The following is a 24,330-nucleotide window of genomic DNA, read 5'->3' as shown; positions in this document are numbered from 1 at the left end:
GTTCCATTATAAATTGTAAATTCTGCATTATATTCATTTAAAAATTCCTATCATGATAAGGTTGTAATTGAAGGGGCATGAGTTTCCCATTCTTTCAGCAGTTGAGAGGTTCATTTACAAATCTAACATCTTCACATTGATTACAGAGAATATTCATGTCACCAATGTTGTAACATTCAACCATATGTTTACAGGGTTTTTTTTTCTTTTGATGTTTTCTCTCATTTTCATTTAATATTCTATCTTGTAAATATTCATTCTATATTCTTTGATGCTCCTGTTCCTGTTTTCATTATTTGACGCTCTGCTTCTCCTTACATCATTGCCTGTACCATTTCATTCTTTCTCCTATTAGCTTACGTTCTGTCATCCATATTTCATAAACAAATATCTATTTTCAAGTGAGCGGGTTGTAATTGCACTTCTGCACATCCATTAATTGATAGATGACATAAATAATTTGGTTCAATTAAGAAAAAAAAAAAACAACACTTACACTGTCAATTCAACCCACCAATACCATCATTATAGTTTTCAATAACAAAACACAGTCTAAGCTGTTTGCCAACCAAGATTAATTCCTTTCATTTCAGTCATTTGTTTATGTATACTTTTCTTGCTGATAGTACAAATTCTGAATAACTAATTTTTTAAAAATAATTACAACCACAGCTATTTTGTTAAGTTAATTCAGTTTGATACAATATCTTTCTACAATAAGTTTACTATTATTAGTATTCATTCCTCCATCCACCCATCAATGTATTGGTCAATGTTGTTAGATAAATAAAGAGAGATCAACAGATAGAAGATATGAAATACTGAACTTTCTTTTTGGCCCAAAAGGTTTATCATGAAAGTAATGACATACTTGCATGCACAAGTATTTTAATACTGAGATCAATAAACCTGATGAATTTTCCCTTATGTCTAGGATTTCAATGTTGAAGGATTTCAAAAGGAATATTGAGCGAATTTGCTGGCTTTTATGTTTTTAAAGCCATGGAACTACTCTGAATAGAAACCTATATAAGTTGAGGTGATTCTTTAGTCCTTGTAAATAGTTTCTCTAATTCTAGCAGTATGAGAAAATGTACTTTCTTCATGTGGTATAATGGTTGGTGATATGAAGGGCATCCAGCCATAGCAACCATGTCAAAATGTAGAAAATACATGAATCTGTAGATTGGCATTTCTTTCTCTGTTATTTTGTATATTGTGTTATGTAAAACATGACATCCCTTGTGAAACACTGTGCTGTACCAGCAATAAGTCATGTCAAAATAGGCAAATGAATAAAAACTTGTTGCTGCTGCTGCTACTCTTCAGGTTTAAGTAAAAGAACAACAGTTTCCTTTCTGATGTAAAATAAGAAACAAACAACTGAAAATATATAGAAAAGTATTCAAGTTGAACAAATGCTGTATCAGAATGTTTTAACAGTGTATACAGTTCTTAATATTGTCTTCTTTTTTTTTTTTTTTTTGTCAAGAACATGTTTATGTCTCTTCTCATAGGTAAACCTGTCAATGTTTTAACAGAAATGGTTTTGTATATAATATGAAGTGTAAACTGATACACAAACTTCAGAAACCCCCCCCCCCCCCGAAAAAAGCAGACCAATAATAAAATCCAAATAATAATTACGTTTCACTCGTTGGTAGTAATCTGTGCCTTTGGCTGACTTCAATTTCTTGGAAGAAGCTGCACTTTCCCTTGATAAGTAACATTGTCCACTTCTTTTATTTATTTCAAATGATAAACAATCTTTGTCAGACAGACATTTTTTTTTACAGGCTGCTGCTGTTACATTTTTCTTAGGCCACAATATTTTCCCAGATACATCCAGAATTGCATCTTTTACTTTCAAAAAAAGGATCTCAGTGACTGAAATTAAAGTAAAATTTAGATCAATGAAAAATAATAACTAATATTTTCTAACATAGATAGAAAGCCAAAACATTATAGCAAGAATTGGCCGATTAAAATACACCTCTACCCTTGATTGGCAGCATTTTTACATATTGGTCTTGGAAAGATTAAGTGGTCAAAAGCCAGATTTGAACCCAGAAGTTCAAAAGCCAGAACAAATATCACAAAACATTTTGCTTGATGCTTGAATAATTTTCTCAATCCTTTGCCTTCAACAAGAATTATTATAATTATTGTTGCTGGTAACAAAGTCACAAATTTTTGCAGCGTAAGGATACATGAAAATGAATGAAACTCATTATTTAACTAATGCTTTTTTATCAACTTCAGAAGCATGAAAGGTGATATATCTACTGGTAAGATTTGAATCCAGAATGTAAAAGAATGTAATTAAATATGGGTAGTCTAATCATGACAAGAAACATCACTTTACTACTGATTTTGGAATCTTTTCCCAAGGAAAACAAACTATTTTTACTTTCATCCTAGATAATTCATATAGGCAATTCATATGACCTAGATAATTCATATAGGCAAAGGCAAGAAGAGAGAACCTCTTTACATTACCTTTACAACCAGATGACAATGGAGCCCATTCACTGTCCTCCTTACATTCTGATTTTAATTTTTTTCCTCCTGGACATGTATAGATCACTTCAGATTTATAGGTGGTGGAATTGTAAGACTTTGATGCAGTAGCAATGTCTTTTGGAGTTCCACAGTCAATTATTGTGAAGACTGGAAGTGATAAGAGAAATTGATATTAATAGCAAATATATGTTAGGAGGAGGGTGAAAATGAGAAGATAATGACAAATTTGAAATAGAATATATTGACTGAAACGAATAGAAGAAATATGTACTCAAATATAAATACATACATAAATGCATGTGTGTGTGCGTATACATATATATATATATATATATATATATATATATATATATATATATATATATACATACTAGCAATGCATCCCAGCATTGTCCGGGTGTTATGACCTACAGCCACACTGTAGTATCTGTTTGTTTCTTATGGGCAGTATCAGCACACGTTGAGTGTGAAGCAAACAACTCTTCTTCATAAAAATGTTTTTCGGTCATTTAGTGATGAACAATGCTGAAATTGTTAACACTAAAAACATGTAGAATGGCAGCTTAGATTAAAAGGAAATCCTAACATTGACCCCAAAATGACCTAGACTTACAGTTTATAAGAATTGGATGACGTATGTGGATGTAGAGGTATCCATATTGGCAGAAAGTATTTTTTTAAATAATTACAACCACAACTATTTTGTTAAGTTAATTCAGTTTGATACAATATCTTTCTACAATAAGTTTACTATTATTAGTATTCATTCCTCCATCCACCCATCAATGTATTGGTCAATGTTGGAAAGTAAGGTACTTGGAAAGAAAGCTGTTTCATTGTGAAAAGTATCATCTCTGTAATGTTTGGGCAGACTGCACACTTCGACATATGTTAAGTGAAGCTGACAATGCTTCTGGGTAAATTATGTTTTGCATAAGTCCATTGTTAGTACAATAAATATACAAGTCATCTGCATTGCTAACTGGAGAGCATGCATCATATAATTGTCCATGAGAAAAGCAGGCTATATGTAAATTGAGACCCACGATGTTTAAAGTTTGACCCTGGGGTTTATTGATTGTCATAGCAAAGCACAATCACACTAGGAAATGGAAGCGCTTGAATTGAAATGGCACATTTGAGGGAATAAGGGGCATGCATAGAATGTATGCTGTAGCAAACTCTAGTGAATGTGCTTTACTGGTAAACTACCAGGTGTACAACATATGATTTATTAACAAATAATGTATATATATACAGTGATACCTCGCAGTACAAGTTTCATTCATTCTAAGACCAAACTTATCTTATGATTTACTTTCTTTTACAAATCAATTTTCTCCATTGAAATTAACTAAAATGCAATTAATTCGTTCCAGCCCCACAAAACCACCTAAAGAATAATTTTTAAAGAATTTTAAAACAAAAGAGGTGTAGTTACAAATAAAATGGCAATTATAAAAAAGAAAATGTAAAAGAAATATGTAAACTGGTTTCATTAACTGAATTACCTTGAAGGTGGGATGATTTGTGCACCAGGAAGACGATGGAGCAGGGAGGAAGAAGATTACTGTTGGATAGGAGATTCTTCTTCCATTAAGACTTTAGGAAGAACAATTTCTGGCATTTTCTTTCTCACTTCACTTAATTTAGGCTTAGTGGACACACTTTCTTCACTTTTTATACTTGCAGGTCGTTTCATTAGAAACATATCAAGAAAAGTTTGCATTTTCCTGACTTTCAAAATGTTACGAAAATGCACCAGAGCAGAGTCATTAATTAAAGCAGCTGCACAACCTGTAACTACTTTCTCATGATGATATTTTTCTACAAATTCAGAAACATACTGCCACTTTGCCAACACTGTCTTTATGTCACTCGTATATAGGTTCTTCTAGGCATTTTTTCTCTCTCTCTCTCTGTTATATATACATGGATACGGACATAGTGGATAACAGCTAGCCTTCAGCTGCACCTTTGGACCCTTAACTCCATGTGAAGCTAACATTTATTTGTTGACATGTATAGATTGTTTCTCGTGGTGGCCAGAAGCTTATCCCATCAAAGATGTTTCTGCAAAAACTATAGTAAAAACCTTTGTTTTCTAATTGGATCTCCAGATTTGGCATCCCGGATAAATTAACGACCAATCGTGGTAGACAATTTGGGTCTACCCTTTGCGCAGAATTCAAATAGGAGTAGTTATTTCAACCAATGGGAAAACGACAATCATATTTCCTTGGCAATACGACATTACGTCATATTGCCAAGGAAATAACTGCTCATATTTGATTTCTGAAAATTAGTAAAAGAATATTTTTATACAATTTCAATTCTTAAAAGTCAAGTTGAGCAGTTATAAAAACCCTGGATTTTGAGGAAGACTTTAGTGTCTGTGGTTGCCTAAATGAATCCACGTCACTCAAATCCAGAGTTATGGTTGTTACCATGAGAAATACTCTTTAAAAGTCCGACACCTATTTTGGTTGTCGTGTTTCATTGGTTAAGCCTAAGAATTAGCAAGAAAAATAAGTGATCAAGACCTCTAGTGATTTCCTGTGGAATCATAGTTGTGGCAAGTGGCCATGACAGATTGAAGACTTTTGAAATGATACACTGAATGTAATTTGTAGAACTCTACACGTGCTCCATTTCGGGTGGACGTCTTGTGTCTAGTTCTGGAAATTGCATTGCGAATCGACGTAGGTTAATCGTTTTTTTATTTAGTATTTTTTCATTTGTCTTGCCCTTTTACAGTCTGTTGTGTCGCTGAATTTTTACTGTGAACATATATTTTTTTTTTTTTGTGGTTAGATGATTCGGCATCTATTTCTAGCATATAGGAGTGCACTTTGGCTGGTCATTCCTCTTATTTTTGTATGTAATATAATTTTAATCTTCGGATTTTTTAATATGCTAGACCACTGGTTTTAATTGATTAATATCAATTTCTACCCTCATTAATAAATTTTATACATATAAATGTATATAAATAAACTATATAAAATATTTCATCTTTCTTCAATTCTTCCCAACCTGTTTAACATATTTAATTCAGTTTAATAATCTGTAACGTTTTTTTTATAGCAGTACGTAATAAGGACATGATCTTCAACATGCATTTTCATAAGATGTATAGGTGTACATTAGTGACCATACAAGACTTACGCTAACATGACATACATTTTAACTTGAGAGACAATACTTATTGATATCCTTTACAAGTTAAGGGACAACTTTATCAATATCGACTTCCGCTCAAGACAATTAAAATATACACTCGTAAATGAGTGTAAAATATCGTAAATGAGGGTAAAATAAGCAGCCTTAAAATAATGATTATTTCAACTACTATAACTGTTGTAGAAAAACTGGTGACTACCAATAAAACCGTTATACCAGAATGGAACTGCTGCGTCTAATATTTCCATTTTACAAATGTTCAAATTCTACCAGAAAACAACAATCAATAAACATAGAAAGACAATTTATTATTAAATATAGATGCCGCATGAATAGATGACAAACAATTTCTTTGAGAGCAGTTTGGACATGCTTACATGGATGCACATGCACATATACGGATATTGATTGGATATATAGAATATATCATTAGCATATATGTGGCTACATGTTTGTGCAAGTAAATATGCATGCATGCATGTGAGTATATGTAAGTCTTATAAAATTAAAATCTTATAAAGATTTTAATTTTTAAGAATTAAGATGTACATTCTTTTCTATATTTTATTAAATCACACTCACACACACACACACATATCCATCTATCAATTTATTTGCCTATTTATCTATTTAACAATATCATCATCATCATCATCATCATCATTTAGCACTTGCTTTATATATTGGCATGAGCTAGATGGTTTGACTGGAACTGGTACGCCAGAAGGCTGTACCAGGTTCCAGTCTGATTTTGGTTTGGTTTGGTGTTTATGGCTGGATGTCCTTCCTAATACCAACGTCTCCAAGAGTGTAGTGGGTGCCTTTTACATGTCACAGGCACTAGTGCTTTTATTTATCAATGGCATAGGTGCTTCTAAATGTCACCTGCACAGGTGCTTTTACATGTCACAGGCACTGGTGCTTTTATATGTCATCTGCATGGATGCTTTTACATGTCAATGGCACAGTTGCTTTTATGTGTCATGGCCACTGGCCACAACTATGATTCCACAGGAAATCACTAGAAGTCTTGATCACTTGTCAGCGCCTCTGTGAGACCTAACATTCAAAGATCATATTTTACAGGTTCCCTCCACAGTTAGACATCTACACTTCTTTATGCAGCTGTCGTCATCTATATGTATCACATGACTATATCAGCACAGTTGTCTCTCTTGCACCGGATCTGATGCCTCTTATGCTTGAATTTTTTCTTAAGATAATTACATTCTATCATACATGCACACTGCCTTGGCACATCCAATGAAGCATACCAACTTCATTTCAGTCAAGCCTTCACATGTGTGTGTGTATATATATATATATATGTATATATGTATATATATATATATATATATATATATATATATATCATCATCATCGTTTAACATCCGCTTTCCATGCTAGCATGGGTTACACATACACATATATGCAAGTACACACTGACAGTCACTCCATAAATTAAATGGAAACACACTACTGACCTGGGTTAATCATGTATATATCCCAATTTCCATTGTTTGGTTTAAGTTCAGCAGTCAACTGAGTCACATTGCTCAGATCACACAGTTTTCCTTTCTTGTTGTACTCATAAGAATTACATCCTATATATTGAAGGCAAGCTTCATTACACTTCTTTAAGTTCACATTTGTAAGCCTTCCAATATTCTTCTTCTCTGGTGTGCTAACTTTTTTAATTTGAAGAGGCTTGTCAGCTGAAAAAAGGAAAAAGAAGACAGATAATACAATTTATACCCGCCCATCCACCCTAACACACCTTAGTATGTATTAAATATTGTCTATGTGTTATGATGTGTGAGTATAGTATTATGTATGTGTGTGAAATAAACCTCTATGTTTCATAATGCAGTCTGGAAAAATAAGTTGTAATTTCTCTGAAGATGTTTTTTCTCCTTGTTAGACATTCTGTAGGAGTATCACTCATCTTATACCTGGCTTCAAGACTAAAGTAATGTTCAATGAATATAGTTAAAATGTTAGTTTAAATCAAAATTCTTAAAGATACCTTTTTTCTTAAGTTCTTCCTTATATATTCATGGCATGGCTGTTCATATTACTTGAAATTGCGAGGCAATTGTCCCTGTACAAACCTGATCAGTGAATATGATGAAACCTCTTGTGAGTGACCAGTATAAAGATTGCAATGAGGTCTGCAACTTCAGCCCAGTTGAAGGTCCTCATAGATATACATATAGAAATGGCTTGCCTTCCTTTTGGACTGAGAAAATTCATCATTACAGTATTGACATCCTAGTGTAGCAGTGTATATAGCGAGACAGTTGAATGAGCTCCCCTGCAAGAAAGATCATAGAGTAACCTCCTTTCTCTAAGCTTCTTGAAGCATCAATGTCATGAGACGAGATTCTTAATTATTCAAGAAGCTTGACGTTTCTCTTGGAAGTTTCTAGAATGACTAGCATTCCATTAATAAAAACAGCTTGCTAACCCAGCTTTTTGCTTCTTAGTTGATTAGACATAGAGCCATTCACATCCTTGCTATGTAGGTCTATTTCTCTATGCCCTATAGCTGAGATGACTGAAAGCCACCACTTCGCTGTTGTTCTACATTTCCTACATTTCTTACATAGATTACTTCATTCAACTAGTTTCTACAATTTGATTTCATGTATTATCATCAAAAAAGAATAAAATATATTATGTAGTAAATGTATAGATCCTGTATTTATTTTCTCATCTCTGTATGAACTCCTGTAATAACACACACAGCCACATCAACACCTTGTACTGTCTATATATTTGACTACACTAGTATTCGTGATTCTTCATGGGATCACTAAACCTAGTGAATTTCCATTGGTGTTCTGAGTTTGAAGAAGGAAATATTTCAGCAGCAAAGAACAACCTCCTTGAAATAAAACTGAGTGAATTTCTTGGCTATTTTGTTCTCATAAAATGGAACAATTCTAAATAGGAGCTTATTTTATAATACATTGAGAGGCTTCTTCACTCACAGCAAACAATTTTTCTAATTCTATTAGCATGGGGAAATGTACTCTCTCCATGTGGCATAATAGTTGGTGATAGAAAAGAATCCTACCATAATAACCATGCCAAACTATAGGAGATATACAACCACATATTTAGGCATTATTTTTTTCTGTTATTTTTGTATATCAGATTATGTACAACAGCTACTAGTCTTGAGGCACTGTGCAGTTTGATAATATTACTGATACTGCTATTATAACCACCACCACTACTAGCACTACAGCTGCTGCTGTCATTACTACTGTCCAGGTTTCAAAAAACAAAAGCTTCTCTCCTGTATACAAAAAATTAATTAAAATCATGCATTTAAGTAATTCAAGGTGAACACATGTTAGAATACATTGATAGTATTTACAGTTTTTTTAATTCTAGAATATGTTTATGTCTGTCCTTATAGGTAAACCTGTCAATGTCTTTACAGAAATGGTTGTTTGTATACTATGAAGTACAAATGGAATCACAAATTTCAGAAAAAGAGAGAAAGAAAATCCAAAAATAAAATCCAAAAAATATTTACATTTTACTCGTTGGTAGTAATTTCTGCTTTTGTCTGTTTTTATTTTCTTGGAGGAAGCTGCAGTTTGCATTGATAAGTAACATTTTCCACTTCCTTTAGTTATTTCAAATGATAAACAATTTTTATCAGAAAGACATTTTTTTGCACAAGCATCTGCTGTTACTTTTTTCTTACTCCATAATATTTTGTCACTCACATCCAGAGCTGCATCTTTTATTTTCACAAAATGGAGTTGAGAATCTAGAGTTAAAAAATAAAATTTAAAGCAATGAAATGTAACAACAACAATAATAAATTGTAATAAAGAAAAAAGGTCAAAACTTAGAGGTAGGAATAAGTCAATTAAATTGGCCTCTATACCAGACAGGCATTGCATTTCATTTTTGGTTGTGGAGTTAAAAACTTTACTTCACAGCAAAGGCTGGTGTAAAACAAAATTACATAGACAGAGGCAACAAGAGATAAAAACAATAGACACAGAAACAACAAGCATTTTATATTACCTTTACAAGAAGATACTACTGGAGTCCACTTATTGTCCTTTTCACAACTTGACTTTACCTTTTCTCCATTTGGGCAAGTATAGGTGACTTCAGATTTATAGGTGGTAGAATTATAGGACTTCAATGAACCAACAACTTCTTTTGGCGGTCCACACTCAATTTGTGAATACTCTGGAATTGAAAACAAAAATTGGCACTAATGGTGCTTGCATGTTTAGAGGTTGGTGAGAATAAGAAGAAAATAACATCATCATCATCATCGTTCAACGTCCGCTTTCCATGCTAGCATGGGTTGGACAATTTGACTGAGGACTGGTGAAACCAGTTGGCTACACCAGGCTCCAATCTGATTTGGCAGAGTTTCTACAGATGGATGCCCTCCCTAACGCCAACCACTCAGAGAGTGTAGTGGGTGCTTTTACGTGTCACCCGCATGAAGGCCAGTCAGGTGGTACTGGCAACGGCCATGCTCAAAATGGTGTATTACAATAAATAAAGATCATGAGTGAATCTAACTGAAAAATATGCACTGGAAATGTATGCATGTATGTATGTATGTATGTATGTACGTACGTTTCTCTTCTGTTTTTAACTATTTAAATTCTTCCTCTGAAGAAGGTGTTGGTTTCTAACAAAGATACAAAGCTCCATCACTGGAATATAGATAACAAAAACAATGTCACATTTTAAACCTGAGAAAAGTCTTGCATGGTTTTACTGTTCTGCTAACAGATGGTATTTATAATGTGCAAATCAGTTGATTTCTTGGTTATTTTCGATACTTTCACCTGCATGATTTTCACTAAAAAAAAAAACTTTGATTTTTTTTTTTGCATGGAATCAAGTACCTTGCCCTCCTAATATGCTACAAACCCCTAAAGTTTTCAAATGCTTTTTTCAGATTGGGTGTTACTGAACCCAATGCTCTGATGACAACAAGGATAACCTTTGTTTGACTCTTGTAGCTGTCTCCATATTTATCAACCTTTTCTCTTTCTTTCAGGATGTTGATCTGGCACTGCCACTTTAATTATTAGGCACTCTTGTTTGTTCCACCTAAAGGTTACTATATCTGGCCTTCGGTGATCTACACTATGTCTGTCTGGAAGTCAAAGTCCCACTGGAATTTTGCCTTCCCCTTTTTATCCATTATCTTTTCTGGTGTATGTTGGTGCCAAGCACTCGTAATCTCATATCCATACTTACAGCAGAGTAGCCAGTGGAGGTTTTGAGCTACCTTGTCGTGTCTATGCTCATACTCTTTCTGTGCAAGACTTTCACAAGCACTGACAACGTGAGTCACACTTTCGACCCTCTTCCCATACATTCTGTAGAGGTCCGTTGCATTTGTGTGGTATATATTCTTTTCCACTAAGTTGGTATTCAATGCTTGGTCTTGGGCAGTACTAGTCAAGTACAGGGGTCGATGTGATCGACCATCCGCTTCCCCAGTAATTTCAGGCCTTGTGCTTTTAGTAGGAAGGATTATTATTATCATTATTATTATTGAGTGAGTGAGCAGTGCATGCCATCGAAGTGACACTAAGGTACAAATATACAAAGTCCAGTATACCCATCATGTCTATCTGTCTGATAAGGGTACACTAGACAAATACATCACAAGCATATGTGCCTGGAATGGTGATCTCATATCAAGATAGACAGTGCATGAACTTGTAGGTGGGGCCCAGTTAGAATTTTCTTCAGGCTGAGTAGCCCATTCTGTGCAAAATGTCCCTGAATGAGGGTCTTTTTAAGGATGTTGAATGAAAAACTAATGTTTCCAGAGGTGAATTATTCAAACCTCAAAGAATTCCTCTGAACATATGGCTATAATGCTCCCCCACTACTGCTGCTCGTAATCAGACATGCACATATCATCAGCCAACAAGGGATATCACCATTACTGATATTGATTACTGCATGTTGTTGTTCTTACCTGTTTGTTATTCTGCAGTGTAAGACCAACTATGGTACAATGACCACTTCTTCCACCATGGATATTTCTTGCATCACTATACATGTATTTGTTCACACATCATTATTAGTATTATCCTCATTGCTATTTATCATCATCATCATTTAGCTGTCGTCCATGCTGGCATGGGTTGGACAGTTTGACCAGGGCTTGCAAGCTGGAAGGCTGTACCCGACTCCAGTCTGATTTGGCATGGTTTCTACAACTGGATTCCCTTCCTAATGCCAACTGCTCTGAGAGTGTGATGGGTGCTTTTACATGCCACTGGCACAGGTGCCATTTGCGTGACACCAGTATCTACCACAACTGCCATTTACTTGGCTTGATGGTTCTTCTCAAACACAACATAATGCCAATAACCTCGGTCGTTGCCTCCATGAGGTAAGCATGGACTTTCATAGTTTATAGCTGCCAAGAAAGCAATAAGGATCTGTGGTATAGCTATTGACATCAATGAAGAGGAAGGGCATATTCACAATTCACTCGGTTCTCTATTTTACTCTTACTTATCCTCTCCCCCTTTTCTTCCCTCTGTGTTTGTCTAATCTCTCTCCTACTTACTCTCCTCCCGTTTCTATCAGTCATCCCCTCTTTATATATCTTTTTCTATCTGTCTCTCTGTCTCTCTTTCTGTTTGTCTGTTTGTCTTTCTTTCTCTCTGTCTTCCCCTCTATCTTTTCTGCTTGCTTTTTTTTTCTCTCCCACTCTCCCTCTTTCTATGTTTATTTTCTTTTCAACTTATTTTCCTTCTCTTTCTGTCAATTCTCTATCAACCCTCCAGTCTATCAATGAGTCCTTCCCTCTCTCTCTCTCTTTATCACTATCTCTGTTTTCCTCTTTCTTTGTCTTTCCATTTGTATTTCCCTTGTACACTCTTCCTCTTCCTACTGCTGTAACTTCCTCTTTTTCTCTCTTACACTGCCTCTCTATCTCCTGAACATGCTTTACTACCCTTTCGTTCCTGTCTGCCTATTCCTATCTATCTCACAACACTAGGGAAGTTTAACCACTTCTCTCTGGTTATGTCTTGTCTCTTCTTTCTGGTGATCATCGTCAGGTGAAATTTAATTAACACCATGTCCAAATTCTCATTATTGCATTGAATTAATACTTTTCTTCCTTTTTACTGGGCTCACAGGTAACCTGAATAGCATGAACAGAGGGAGGTACAGGTGTTATTATGTGAGACAACATGGTCACTTGACCTAGAAACAGCAGCCAGATTTCCCTCAAATCACTTCCAACAGTCTCTTAGGAAAGATATATTTGATGATGTATTTCTACTTGTACTGTATCAGAAATGCAGAATGGCTGGACAAGCTGAAACATCTCTATGTGGTATAGCGGTGAACCAGAAATTGGGCTAATGATGGCTATGATACTTGAATGATAATCTAAATAGGAAATGATATAATATAATCTTAAAAAACAATAAATTTAAAGGGAAAACATTTCCTGTTTTACTGAAAAAGAGCTTCACACAATGTTCAAACTTTAAATTAAGGACGGAAGGAGATGTACAATGGAGTGGAGGAGAGAAGAGAAAAGATGGGAGGAGGAAAGGAGAAACATGAAACAAAGGTAGGTCCAGGAAGAGGGATATTGAGCTATTAGAAAAAGAAGGGTGGAAGGAGGTGAATGAGGGAATGGAGAAGGAAAAGGAAAAGAGAGACAGAAGATGCATGAAAGAGAGAAAGTTCTGGGAAGAAGTATGAAGACCCAGATGAAGAGAAAGGATTCAAAAATGGGATGGAGGAGAGAAAGGAAAAGAAAGAGAAGAAAGAGAAGAGTTTCTTATTAAAACAATATTTTTTCAATAAGTGCAACAAAATACCTTCTTTCCTATAGTTTCAGCTTAGAGCCGCAGCCATGCTGATGCACCACCTATTAATTTTTTTTATTTTTGCAATTCTAGTCTCTAACTTTTAAATGCTCAACACTTTATTAAACCTTTTTTCTATAAAGCAACAATTTTTTAAGAAAAATTTAGTGTCAGAACATTTTGTTGAACCCTTTTTCTGTAAAAAAAGAATTTTTTTGCACGAGTGTGTGTGTTTTAGTATGTATTGTATATGAACAAAACTTTTGATATATATATATATATATATATATATATATATATATATATATATATATATATATATATATATATATATATATATATACACACACACATACACATAGATATAGATAGATAGACAGACAGACACACACACACACACACACACACACACACACACACACACACACATATATGACAATACACACTAACACATGCAAACACAGACAGAAACTAAACTGCAAATACCACTGACCTGGGTTAATGACATAAATATCCCAACCCCATATGGTAGGTTGAAGTTCATGAGTCAAGTGAGTCACATTACTTCGATCACAGAACTTAGATTTTTCATGGTACTCATAAGAATTACATTTCGAATTTTGATGACAAGCTTGAGCACACTTCTTTAAGCTCACATTATTCAGTCGTTCAAAAGTATCCTCTCCTGGTATCATGGTGCTTTTAAATTTAATAATTTCATCAGTTGCTGGAGAAAAAAAAGAGAACAAAATATACATTCTTAAACTCATACATTGAATATTACATAATGTATGGTGCATAATTTGTTTTGAATATGTCACATGATATACCAGAATTCACATGAGAGTGTCTTATGCTAAAAACTATTAATAATTTGAGGATACATTGTGGTTTTATAATAAACTGTCCATATAAAAAATACTGACACAGACAGCTTTCCAAAATTTTAAAACAAATTTCAGATACATGGTACATCATTGCATCTATCTAATATTTTCAATATATAAAGTAGTAGTAGTAGTAGTAGTAATGTTTGTTTATTTATCACTAAGAATTAGCTAAAAATTGGAGATGGTACACGATGATGCAACGTGGGATTATTCAAAAGAGTATGTAAAAAGTAAAATCATGAAAACAAAAAAGTTCAAATTCAAATGACATGGCTATTCACATGATATAAAATTGCTAGACAACTGTCTCTGTATAAATCTGAACCTTAAATGTGTTTGAATTTATTAAGGTACCCAGAATACCACAGAGGAGTCTGTGGCTTTGGACCAATTATAGTTCCTCATATATATATACTGAGAAATCACTGCACTTAGTAAATTTCCCCTGATGTCCAGGGTTTTAAGAAGGAAGGATTTTGATAGGAAAAGAAAAAAATCCTTCTAATCAAAGTGGGTGAAATTGTAAAACATTTTGTTTTCAAATCATAGAACTATCATGAATAGGAACTTATTTTATGTTGAGTGGTTTCTTTGGTTACTGCAAACAACTTTTCTACCTCCAAAAGCATGGTAAAATGTACTCTTTATATGTGGTATAATAGTTGGTGATAGAAGGGTTATCCAGCCCTAATAACAATGCTAATATATAGGAGATATGCAACTTCATTGACTGGCATCTCTTTTCCTGTTATGTTGTGTTATGATGTGGTGTTTTCCGCAGTTATAATGTGTTGCTACTGTTGTGACTGTGTAACTACTCAAGTAGCCACGATATTTTCTTGGTATCATATACAGTGTATTACTTCTATGCCAGAATATTAATACACCATTTTGTCTATCATGTTACCACTGATAGCTCTGCAAAACACTGAATTTAAACTATCTACCTTGACTTGTGACTCAAACTCAACTATGACATGTAACTAACACTTAACTTCAATCGGGAACTTGTACAATGACTCTACAATGACTGACACAATTCTCTGTACTGGTTGATGTCATCTCACTTTATAGTGGCTGCTCATACCACTTGTCCTTCAGGAGAGGGTGTACCATTTCCACTATAACATTTTGTGTATCAGATTATGAAGAACAACAAGTGGTGAAATAATGTGCATAAACCATGCCACATTGTGGTATTCCTTCTAGTTCATTACATTCTAAGCTCAAACTCTGCTGATGTCAACTTCACTATTCATTGCTTCAGAGCTGATACAATATAATACCAGACAAGAACTGAGGTTAATTGTATTGATTAACACTGACTGAATCTGCTGTCATTTGGCCCAGATTTGAAGCTACTACTACTACTAATTACGACTACCACTACTGCTGATGCAATTATTCAAGTTTAAGGTAAACAATGAGAGTTTCATTTCTGACATAAAAAAGGATTGTAAACATGCATAAAATTGTTCAAGGTGAACAAATTCTGTATGAGAATACAGCTCTTAATATTGTTTTATCTTTTTTCAGGAACACGCTCTGCCTGTCCTTGTAGGTAAATCTGTCAATGTATTTACAGAAATGGTTTTTTTTATGTTATGAAGTACAAATGGAATTACAAATTTCAGGAAAAGAGGGAAAGGAAGTCCAATAATAAAATTTCAAGAATAATTACGTTTTATTCGTTGGTAATAATCTCTGCTTTTGTCTGATTTTATTTTCTTCGTGGATGCTGCAGTTTCATTTGTTAAGTAACATTTTCCACCTGTTTTAGTTATTTCAAATGCTAAACAATTTGGATCAGCCAAACATTTTTCTGCACAGGCATCTGTGGTTACATTTTCCTTGACCAATGTTTTCCCGGATACATCCAGAACTGCATGTGTGATTTTCACAAAATGCAACTCAGCGACTGGAATTGAAGTAAGATTTAGACAAATGTAAAAAACAAAAACAATAACAATCATAATAATTTCTAATATAGAAAGGACAAAAATTTTAGGGAGAAGTTAATCAATCAAATATGCTTCTACACTTGACTGTTATTTTAATTTACTGGCCCTACAAGGGCAAAATTAACATTAGTAGGATTTGGAATCAAAAGCTGAAGTGCCAAAACAAATACCACCATACATTTTGTCTGAGGCTCTAATGATTCTGTGAATACAGCACCCTTAACTAGAAATATCATAATTATTGTTGATATTAACAATATTTACGATAATACAAACATAATGCCACACATTTTGCATTGAGAATGCATATGAATAAATGAAATTCAGTACTTGACTACTGCTAGTTTTACCATTCTCAAGGATGCTCTGTGCATTGAAGAAAATGAATTGCCAAGTTTGTTTCAAAGATCTTTTTGATCTGGGATTATGATTAGGGACTACGATGGACAACTTTCTGGAGTTCTTGGAAGTATAAGTAAAGGAAGTCAATTGGTTCAAGGTAAAATCTACAGTCATGGAAGTGCCATCAGTGTTGTCCAAGATGTGCACAGTGCATCAAAACCGTTTTACATGCACATGTTCATTGTCCAGGCATTGCTGATTTGTAAAGATATGTCAAACAGCAGCTGTTGTGTGTGTGACAAATCCGTCTATCAGTCAAGTCCATCATGATGATTGCCCCACACCCTCCTTTAACTAAGTAAAGAAGCAAAATTTCCTCTGCCTGGCAGCTATAGTGAAAGAGGTTGTGCGGTGGATGAGGTTCAAAGGTCAGATGAGAGGGACTTCTAACTTCAGTTTATTTTTCATTCGCCTTTTTAAAACATCTGGTGTGGTTGATACGTTTTCTTGAGGACAGCAAAGCATCAGATTTCTTTGTCCTTTTCTATTTCATCTGAAATGTACAGCGTCCTGAATTCTGAATTATACTAAAGAAGAACTCAGTGCATTGTATTACAGTAATTCTTCAACTATTGTGGATGTTACGTTCCAAAATTCCCTGAAATAGGTGAAAATCCGTGAAGTAGAAACAGTACTATATTGTAGATTTTTTAAAATTTTTATTATTAGTATATATATTTGTTTTATTATAAATGCAAAGCAACACCACAGAGGAATCAACACAAGCTTAAATAATAGGTGAACTGCGATAGGTGAACCACAATAGGTGTACTGCAATATGGCAAAGGATTACTGTATACAGAATTCTAGATGATGAAACAAGGTATGGATGAGAAAGGTCAAGTGAGAAATTAGAGAAAAAATGTCAAGATGAAGTGAGGTATAACTGTGGACATAATAGTTTTGCTTAACAACAATGAGATATTGGGTAGAGTTCTGTCTGCATGTTTAAGAATTTGCTCCACATCTAAGCCTTGTGCATGAAATTTGGTTGATGGCAACTCCATGGAAATTTCAGGAAGGTACAAGATTCCACTCTCCTGATTTAATTGCATTACCTGGCCCTTGGGTAACACTCACAAAGCCCAATCTGTTGCAAGCATTTGAAGTGCTCTTTGCTCTGAGGATAACTTTTCTCTTTTCCAACAACCACCATCACAATGGAAATTGTCGTGGACACAGCAATTCTTCCTCTGACAAAAATACTCAACACAAAAATAAAACAAAATTACATAGACACAAGCAACAAATGAGAGACTCTTTACATTACCTTTACAGGTAGATGCTAATGGAGTCCATTTATTGTCGTCTTCACATATCGATTTTAATTTTTCTCCTTCTGTACAAGTGTAGGTTACTTCAGATTTATAGGTAGTGCTTTTATAGGACTTTGAAGCACCAGCAATGTCTCTTGGTGGTCCACAATCAACTTTTGCAAAAACTGGAAATGACAAAAGAAATTGGTATCAATGGTGATTATATGTTAGGAGGAGGATGAAAAGTTTGTACATATAAACTAGTTTATTTTCCTTATAATTTTATATGTAATCACTTTCAGCATCAATAACTGCTTTTCGGCAAAACCTGAGCTGTCCACATGCCTGAATTAAATGGTGCTGATTAATATCAGACATTACTCTGATAACAGTGGCTTTCAAAGCATCCTTGGTTTTAAGGGGTTCTTGATTCCCCTCTCTTTCAACAATACTCCACACATAGTAGGCCAATGGATTGAGATCTGGTGAGTTTCGAGGCCAAATTTTAGGAATTACATGGTTACAAAAATTGTCAGTCATCCATTTCTGGATTTCTTGAGCATTATGTGATGGTGCAGAGAACCTGCTGAAACACGTATAGTCTTTCATTGTGTACTCTGTCTATCTAGGGCTTGACAACTGTTTCCAGAACCTTGATGTAACCAACAGTGATAATAGACTGAACTATAATTAATCTGCATGTCTTCTAATAACTCACGGATGGTGATGCAATGATTTCTCCTCACAGCTACATGCACATCTGCAATGTTTTTCTCAGTTCTACTGGTTGTGTGTCTCCCAGAATGTTCATCAATATCGATGTTTTTTGGCCATCTTGGAAACATCTGAACCACTCGTGCACTCATACACTCCTCTCCATACATGTTCTGCAACTTGTGCAGGCCTCTAAATAGGTATCACCATGATAACTTTCTATGTCATGGTCAATGCAACAATCACATGCTACACACCTTCCTTCCAAGCACTGCTATAACAGCAGAAGTGAACTAGAATGTTAAAACTTAGTGCACATACATAACTGATTTCACGGTCAATTTTTGACAAATGGCCTCACTCTGCATGCTTTACCTTTGTTACTATGGGAACAGTTCAGATACTTATTGATCAGACCACGTGTATATATATATATATACATATATATATATATTCCCAAAGATGCAGATATATGTAAATACACATAGACATAAGCACACATAAATAAAATAGAAATACTCTACTGACCTGAGCTAATGAGATAGACATCCCAATTTCCACTGTTGGGTTTAAGTTCACCAGTCAACTGTATCACATTGCTTAGACCACACAGTTTATCATTTTCATTGTACTCATAAGAATTACATCCTTCATATTCTTGACAAGCTTCATTACACTCATTTAAGGTCTTATCTTGAAGCTCTTCTACAGTAACCTTCTTTGGTATGCTAACTTTCTTAAGCTTCAAGGGCTCGTCAGCTGGAAAATGAAAAAGAAACCAAGAAATACATTTTATGCTCATCCACCCGACCAAACACACAAACAATAAATATTGTAAAACAAACAGGGTATAATTTTTTAAAAGGACAATTTATCATCAACAAATAATTAATTCACAAAATGACACACTAATCAGAATGCATATGAGTTGTAGAACGTCTTCAGACTTATTTCGAACGTGTCTCAATATTTAGACTCCTGACAAGGCTTGTACTTCTACAATACATCTCTCTTCTAATGTTGTAATTTTGTAGAGTCAACACTCCCCTAAACAAGTCGTCAACCAATGTATTAAGTGTTGTTATGGCTATTCAATCTTAAAAGCACACCCAAGGAAGAAGAATGTATTAATGGATATTCTACAACCTAAGCTCTGAGGCAAAGTTCAAAGCAGATCCCATGATGTGCGAGAATTCACATTACTTCCGGTAAGGGAGTCTTATGCTGGAAAAACTATTTTGTGGATGGATTTGTTTGTCCCTGTATACAACAAAGCACAAGATAGATTTCTCATATTTTATTCAAAATTTCAATTATTTGTACTTCTGCATAATTATCTAATATTTTGAAAATATCTATGAAATAATGATGATGATGACTTATAATGACTAATAATAATAATCCTTTCTACTATAGGCACAAGGCCTGGGATTTATTGGGAGTAAGATAGTCGATCACACTGACCCCAGTACTTGACTGGTACTTAATTTATTGTCCCTGAAAGAATGAAAGGCAAAGTCGACCTGAGCAGTTTGCCTGGCATGCAAATGATTCTGCCAGCTCGCAGTCTTAATAATAATAATAATAATGCTTTCTCCATAGGCACAAGGTCTGAAATTTGGGGGAGGGGATGATAATAATTCTTTCTACTAAGGGAACAAGGCCTGAAATTTGAAGGGAGGGACTAGTCAATTTCATCAACCCTAGTGTTTCACAGCTACTTAATCTATTAACATGGAAAGGATGAAAGGCGAAGTCCACCACAGTGGAATTCAAACTCAGAATTTAGAAATAAATAAAATGTTGCTAAACATTTAGCCAGCATGCTAACAATTCTACCAGTTAGAATAATAATAAGAATGATGATGATGATGATTATTAATAATAATAATAATAATGATGATGATGATGATGATTTTTTTTATTTACCACCAGGGCAAATGATAAGGGGGACAAAACAAAGACCAACATAAAATGTTGGGGGGTTTACATATAATAGAATGATAGAAAGGAAAAGTATACACAGTATACATTAAAAGAAGGGAAGTATACATAGATTATGACTGAAAGACAAAATATATAAACAGAAAAGATGATAATGACGGGTTCACCTGGCACAAGGGGACCTCTAGCGATAATCAAGGAAACCCACCATCAAAATTCTCCCTGAATACCAAGGACAAGTGCCCTTTCCAACTTTTTCCTCCGACTCACAGATCTACACTTATTGATCAGACCACGTGTATATATATATATATATATATATATATATATATATATATATATATATATATATACATATATATATCATCCACACTCACCATTTTCACAACTTTTTCCCACCTTTTAATAAATTCAATTGAGGACAGTACCTCCCTCTCTGCCCTCACTTTCCTCTCTAAGTGAACTTTGAAAAACTCACTGAGGACTTTACCAAAGAGGAATGTCTCTGTCCTCATTCCTTTCAGCCTCGTCTATCAGACAACCTCTTTCACCACAGCCACCAGGCAAAGGAAAACTGCTTTGTCTGCCATATTAAAGGAGGGTGGCAGGACAATCATCACTATGGACTTGGCCACCCCTAAATATTTATATTTGTATATAAATTCATTAGTTACTATAATTTATTAGTTTCTTTTGCATATTCTTAGTTTATGTATGTGTATGCAAATATAGTATTGGTATATCCCATTTATGTTCATTAGAAATTAAATAAATAAAGAATTTTGACATGTACGAATATTTATTTCCCCCCACTGTATGTATATGTATATATACATATATAGGTATCTGTATATATATATATATATATATATATATATATATATATATATATATATATATATATATATATATATATATGTATATATATATATATATATATATAGTTTTAGAGAAAAGAACCAAAGTTCATGAACTAATCCATGAAAATCCGCAGTCACATATAGAAAAATTAATAAGTAAAAGCACAATAAATAAGTATAATATAATACAATATAATAATATTTATCGTGCTTTTACTTATTATTATATATATGTGTATATATATATATATTTATGTGTGTATATATATATATATATATATATATATATATATAAACACACACACACATATACATATATACACACACACACATATATATAAACACACATACATGTATATATCTGTAGCTATTAGTGCGTGTGTGTGCGACTGTGTGTGTGCGCACAAACCTGTGTGTGCGACCATGTGTGTGTGCGTGCAAACGTGTGTGTGTGTGCATGTGAGAGAGAGAGAGAAAGAGACCTCCCTCCACTGTGAACAACAGGTGTTAGCTTGTTTATATCCATGCAAAACAGACAGAAAAATAAGTATCAGGTTTTTAAAAAATGAGTACTGGATTTGATTTCTTCAAATGAACCCTTCATGACATTGCCCCAGCATGTCCACTTTTCAATGAGTGAAACAAGTTAAAGAAAATCAAAGATAAAAGCAAATGTTCAACGTGAAAAAATGTCATATGGGAATATGGGAATACCCTAACAATATTTACACTTCCGTGTACTGCTTTAATTTTTTTTTTTTTTCCAGGAAGGTTTTCATGTCTGTCCTTATTGGTAAATCTCTCAATGTCTTTAAAGCGATTGCTGTCTATATACTATGAAGTACAAATGGAAACTAAAATATCAGAAAAAAATGGAAAAGTGAATGCCAATAATAAAATACAAAGAATAATTACATTTTACTCGTTGGTAGTAATCTCTGCTTTTGTCTGTTTTTATTTTGGAGGATGCTGCAGTTTTTTTTAATAAGTAACAGAGTCCACTTGTTTTAATTATTTCAAATGAAACACACTTTTTGTCAGAAAAACATTTTTCAGCACATGCATCTGCTGTTACTTTTTTCTTACTCCATAATGTTTTCTCAGTTACATCCAGGGCTGCATTTTTTACTTTCACAAAATGGATCTGAATATCTAGAGTCAAAATAAAATTAAGAAGAATGAAAAATAATAACAATACTATTAATTTTTTACATAAAAAGAAGGCCAAAACTTTGAGGTCAGAGCTAATTAATTAATTAGGCCCTGGAAGGACCAACAGAATTATACTGGATGGGCAAAATTAACAACTTTTAACGTGTATAAGGAACCCATTTTCATCAAAAATTCAGTTAAAAAAATAAGCCCCCCCAAAAAAATTAGGGGGTTCAAATATTAGTACCTAGACAGAGACAACGAAAAAGAAGCTGCTTACATTACCTTTACAAGCAGAAGCTACTGGAGTCCATTTGTTGTCCTTTTCACATGTTGACTTTAGTTTTTCTCCCTTTGGGCAAGTATAGGTCACTTCAGATTTATAAGTAGTAGTTTTGTAGGACTTTGATGCATTAGCAATATCTTTTGGAGTTCCACAGTTTATTTGTGCATAATCTGTAATTGAAAACTGAGATGTTTACCAATGCTGTCTGTATATTAAGAGAGAGAGAATGAAGAGATAAACTTAGAACAATAGACACTGAGTGGGACACGGGTCACTGAGAGATCTTGATGTCATCTTGGATTTCTCTGATTCCATGATTGGACACTTATATGAAGAAGGGAGCAGAGCTGTCAACTGAGCACCACCTAGTTGTCTGCAACTTGAGACTACACTGGAGAGATCTCACAAAGCTGGTGAGTCCAGGGTGATTAACAAAATGAATTAGGAAGCTCTATTGGATTATGGAATGAGAAAGAGAGAAAAAAAATGAGAAAAAAATGATGAAAATGTGACAACGGAGATGGTAGAAGCTGTACGGCCAAGTTACAGGGTGGTGTTTATAGTGAAGAGATTGGAGAGGATGTGTAGGTGGGTGAATCACAAGATTTTGAAAAGACAGAGAGCTAGAAGTGTCGGGGTGGGACAGGAAGGAATTGAACAGGGGCATACTGTTTATAGATAGGTGGGTAGATATGTGAGAGAGGTTGAAAGGGAGGAGGAAACAATGGTGATGGTGGAAACAGTGGTGGGAGTAACAGGGGCGGGGGAAACACTGGTAGGGGAAATAGTGGTGGTGGAAACAATGGTGGAAGAGGAAAGAGGGCATATGGTTTAAAATTTACTTCAGAAATAAAGAAAATTTGGTAAAAGAAAACTGTGTGGAAGCCCACTCTAGGGAACAAGCTTCTACATTTCAACTGTTTAGTTAGCAGACTTTAATCCATCACCCAATTTAATACTGGCCCTTGGATAAAATTAATGATGTCCACTCTGTTGCAAGCATTTGGGGATGACTTGTGATCTGACACTACTAGATTCTTCTCTCCCTCCCATGGGCCACAAACACAGTGGAAATTGTTATGGAATCAGCAAAACTTCCTCTGCCAAATAAATTTCAGACACAAAATTACACAAAATTACATAGACAGAGACAAGAGAAAACTGTTTATGTTACCGTTACAAACAGATGCAACAGGGGTCCATTTGTTGTCCTTTTCACATTCTGACTTTAGTTGTTCTCCATCTGAGCAAGTATAGATCACTTCAGATTCATAGGTGGTGGCATTGTACAACTTGAATGCACCAACAA

At 34.4% G+C, this 24,330-nt stretch overlaps 1 protein-coding gene across 1 annotated transcript in view; it reads right to left on the bottom strand.

The window, feature by feature from the left end:
- LOC128248837 (uncharacterized) overlaps positions 1 to 24,330 on the bottom strand; it is a 137,517-nt gene that overhangs the window by 6,875 nt on the left and 106,312 nt on the right. Inside the window, exons 60-71 of the mRNA XM_089358259.1 lie at positions 24,196 to 24,330; positions 23,021 to 23,191; positions 22,499 to 22,735; positions 19,308 to 19,538; positions 18,080 to 18,250; positions 16,128 to 16,364; positions 14,050 to 14,283; positions 9,757 to 9,927; positions 9,254 to 9,493; positions 7,191 to 7,421; positions 2,500 to 2,670; positions 1,648 to 1,887 (exon numbers count right to left, since the gene is read on the bottom strand). The exon at positions 24,196 to 24,330 is cut by the window's right edge and continues 36 nt beyond it. Of these exons, the coding sequence (XP_089214385.1) occupies positions 1,648 to 1,887; positions 2,500 to 2,670; positions 7,191 to 7,421; positions 9,254 to 9,493; positions 9,757 to 9,927; positions 14,050 to 14,283; positions 16,128 to 16,364; positions 18,080 to 18,250; positions 19,308 to 19,538; positions 22,499 to 22,735; positions 23,021 to 23,191; positions 24,196 to 24,330 (2,469 nt within the window). The remainder of the gene's footprint in view (positions 1 to 1,647; positions 1,888 to 2,499; positions 2,671 to 7,190; positions 7,422 to 9,253; positions 9,494 to 9,756; positions 9,928 to 14,049; positions 14,284 to 16,127; positions 16,365 to 18,079; positions 18,251 to 19,307; positions 19,539 to 22,498; positions 22,736 to 23,020; positions 23,192 to 24,195) is intronic.

This window comes from Octopus bimaculoides, chromosome 10 (genome assembly GCF_046866305.1).
Source record: "Octopus bimaculoides isolate indiv1 chromosome 10, ASM4686630v1, whole genome shotgun sequence".
Lineage (NCBI taxonomy): Eukaryota > Metazoa > Mollusca > Cephalopoda > Octopoda > Octopodidae > Octopus > Octopus bimaculoides.
The sequence above is the reverse complement of the archived record's forward strand: the minus strand, read 5'-3'. Positions and strand labels throughout refer to the sequence as shown.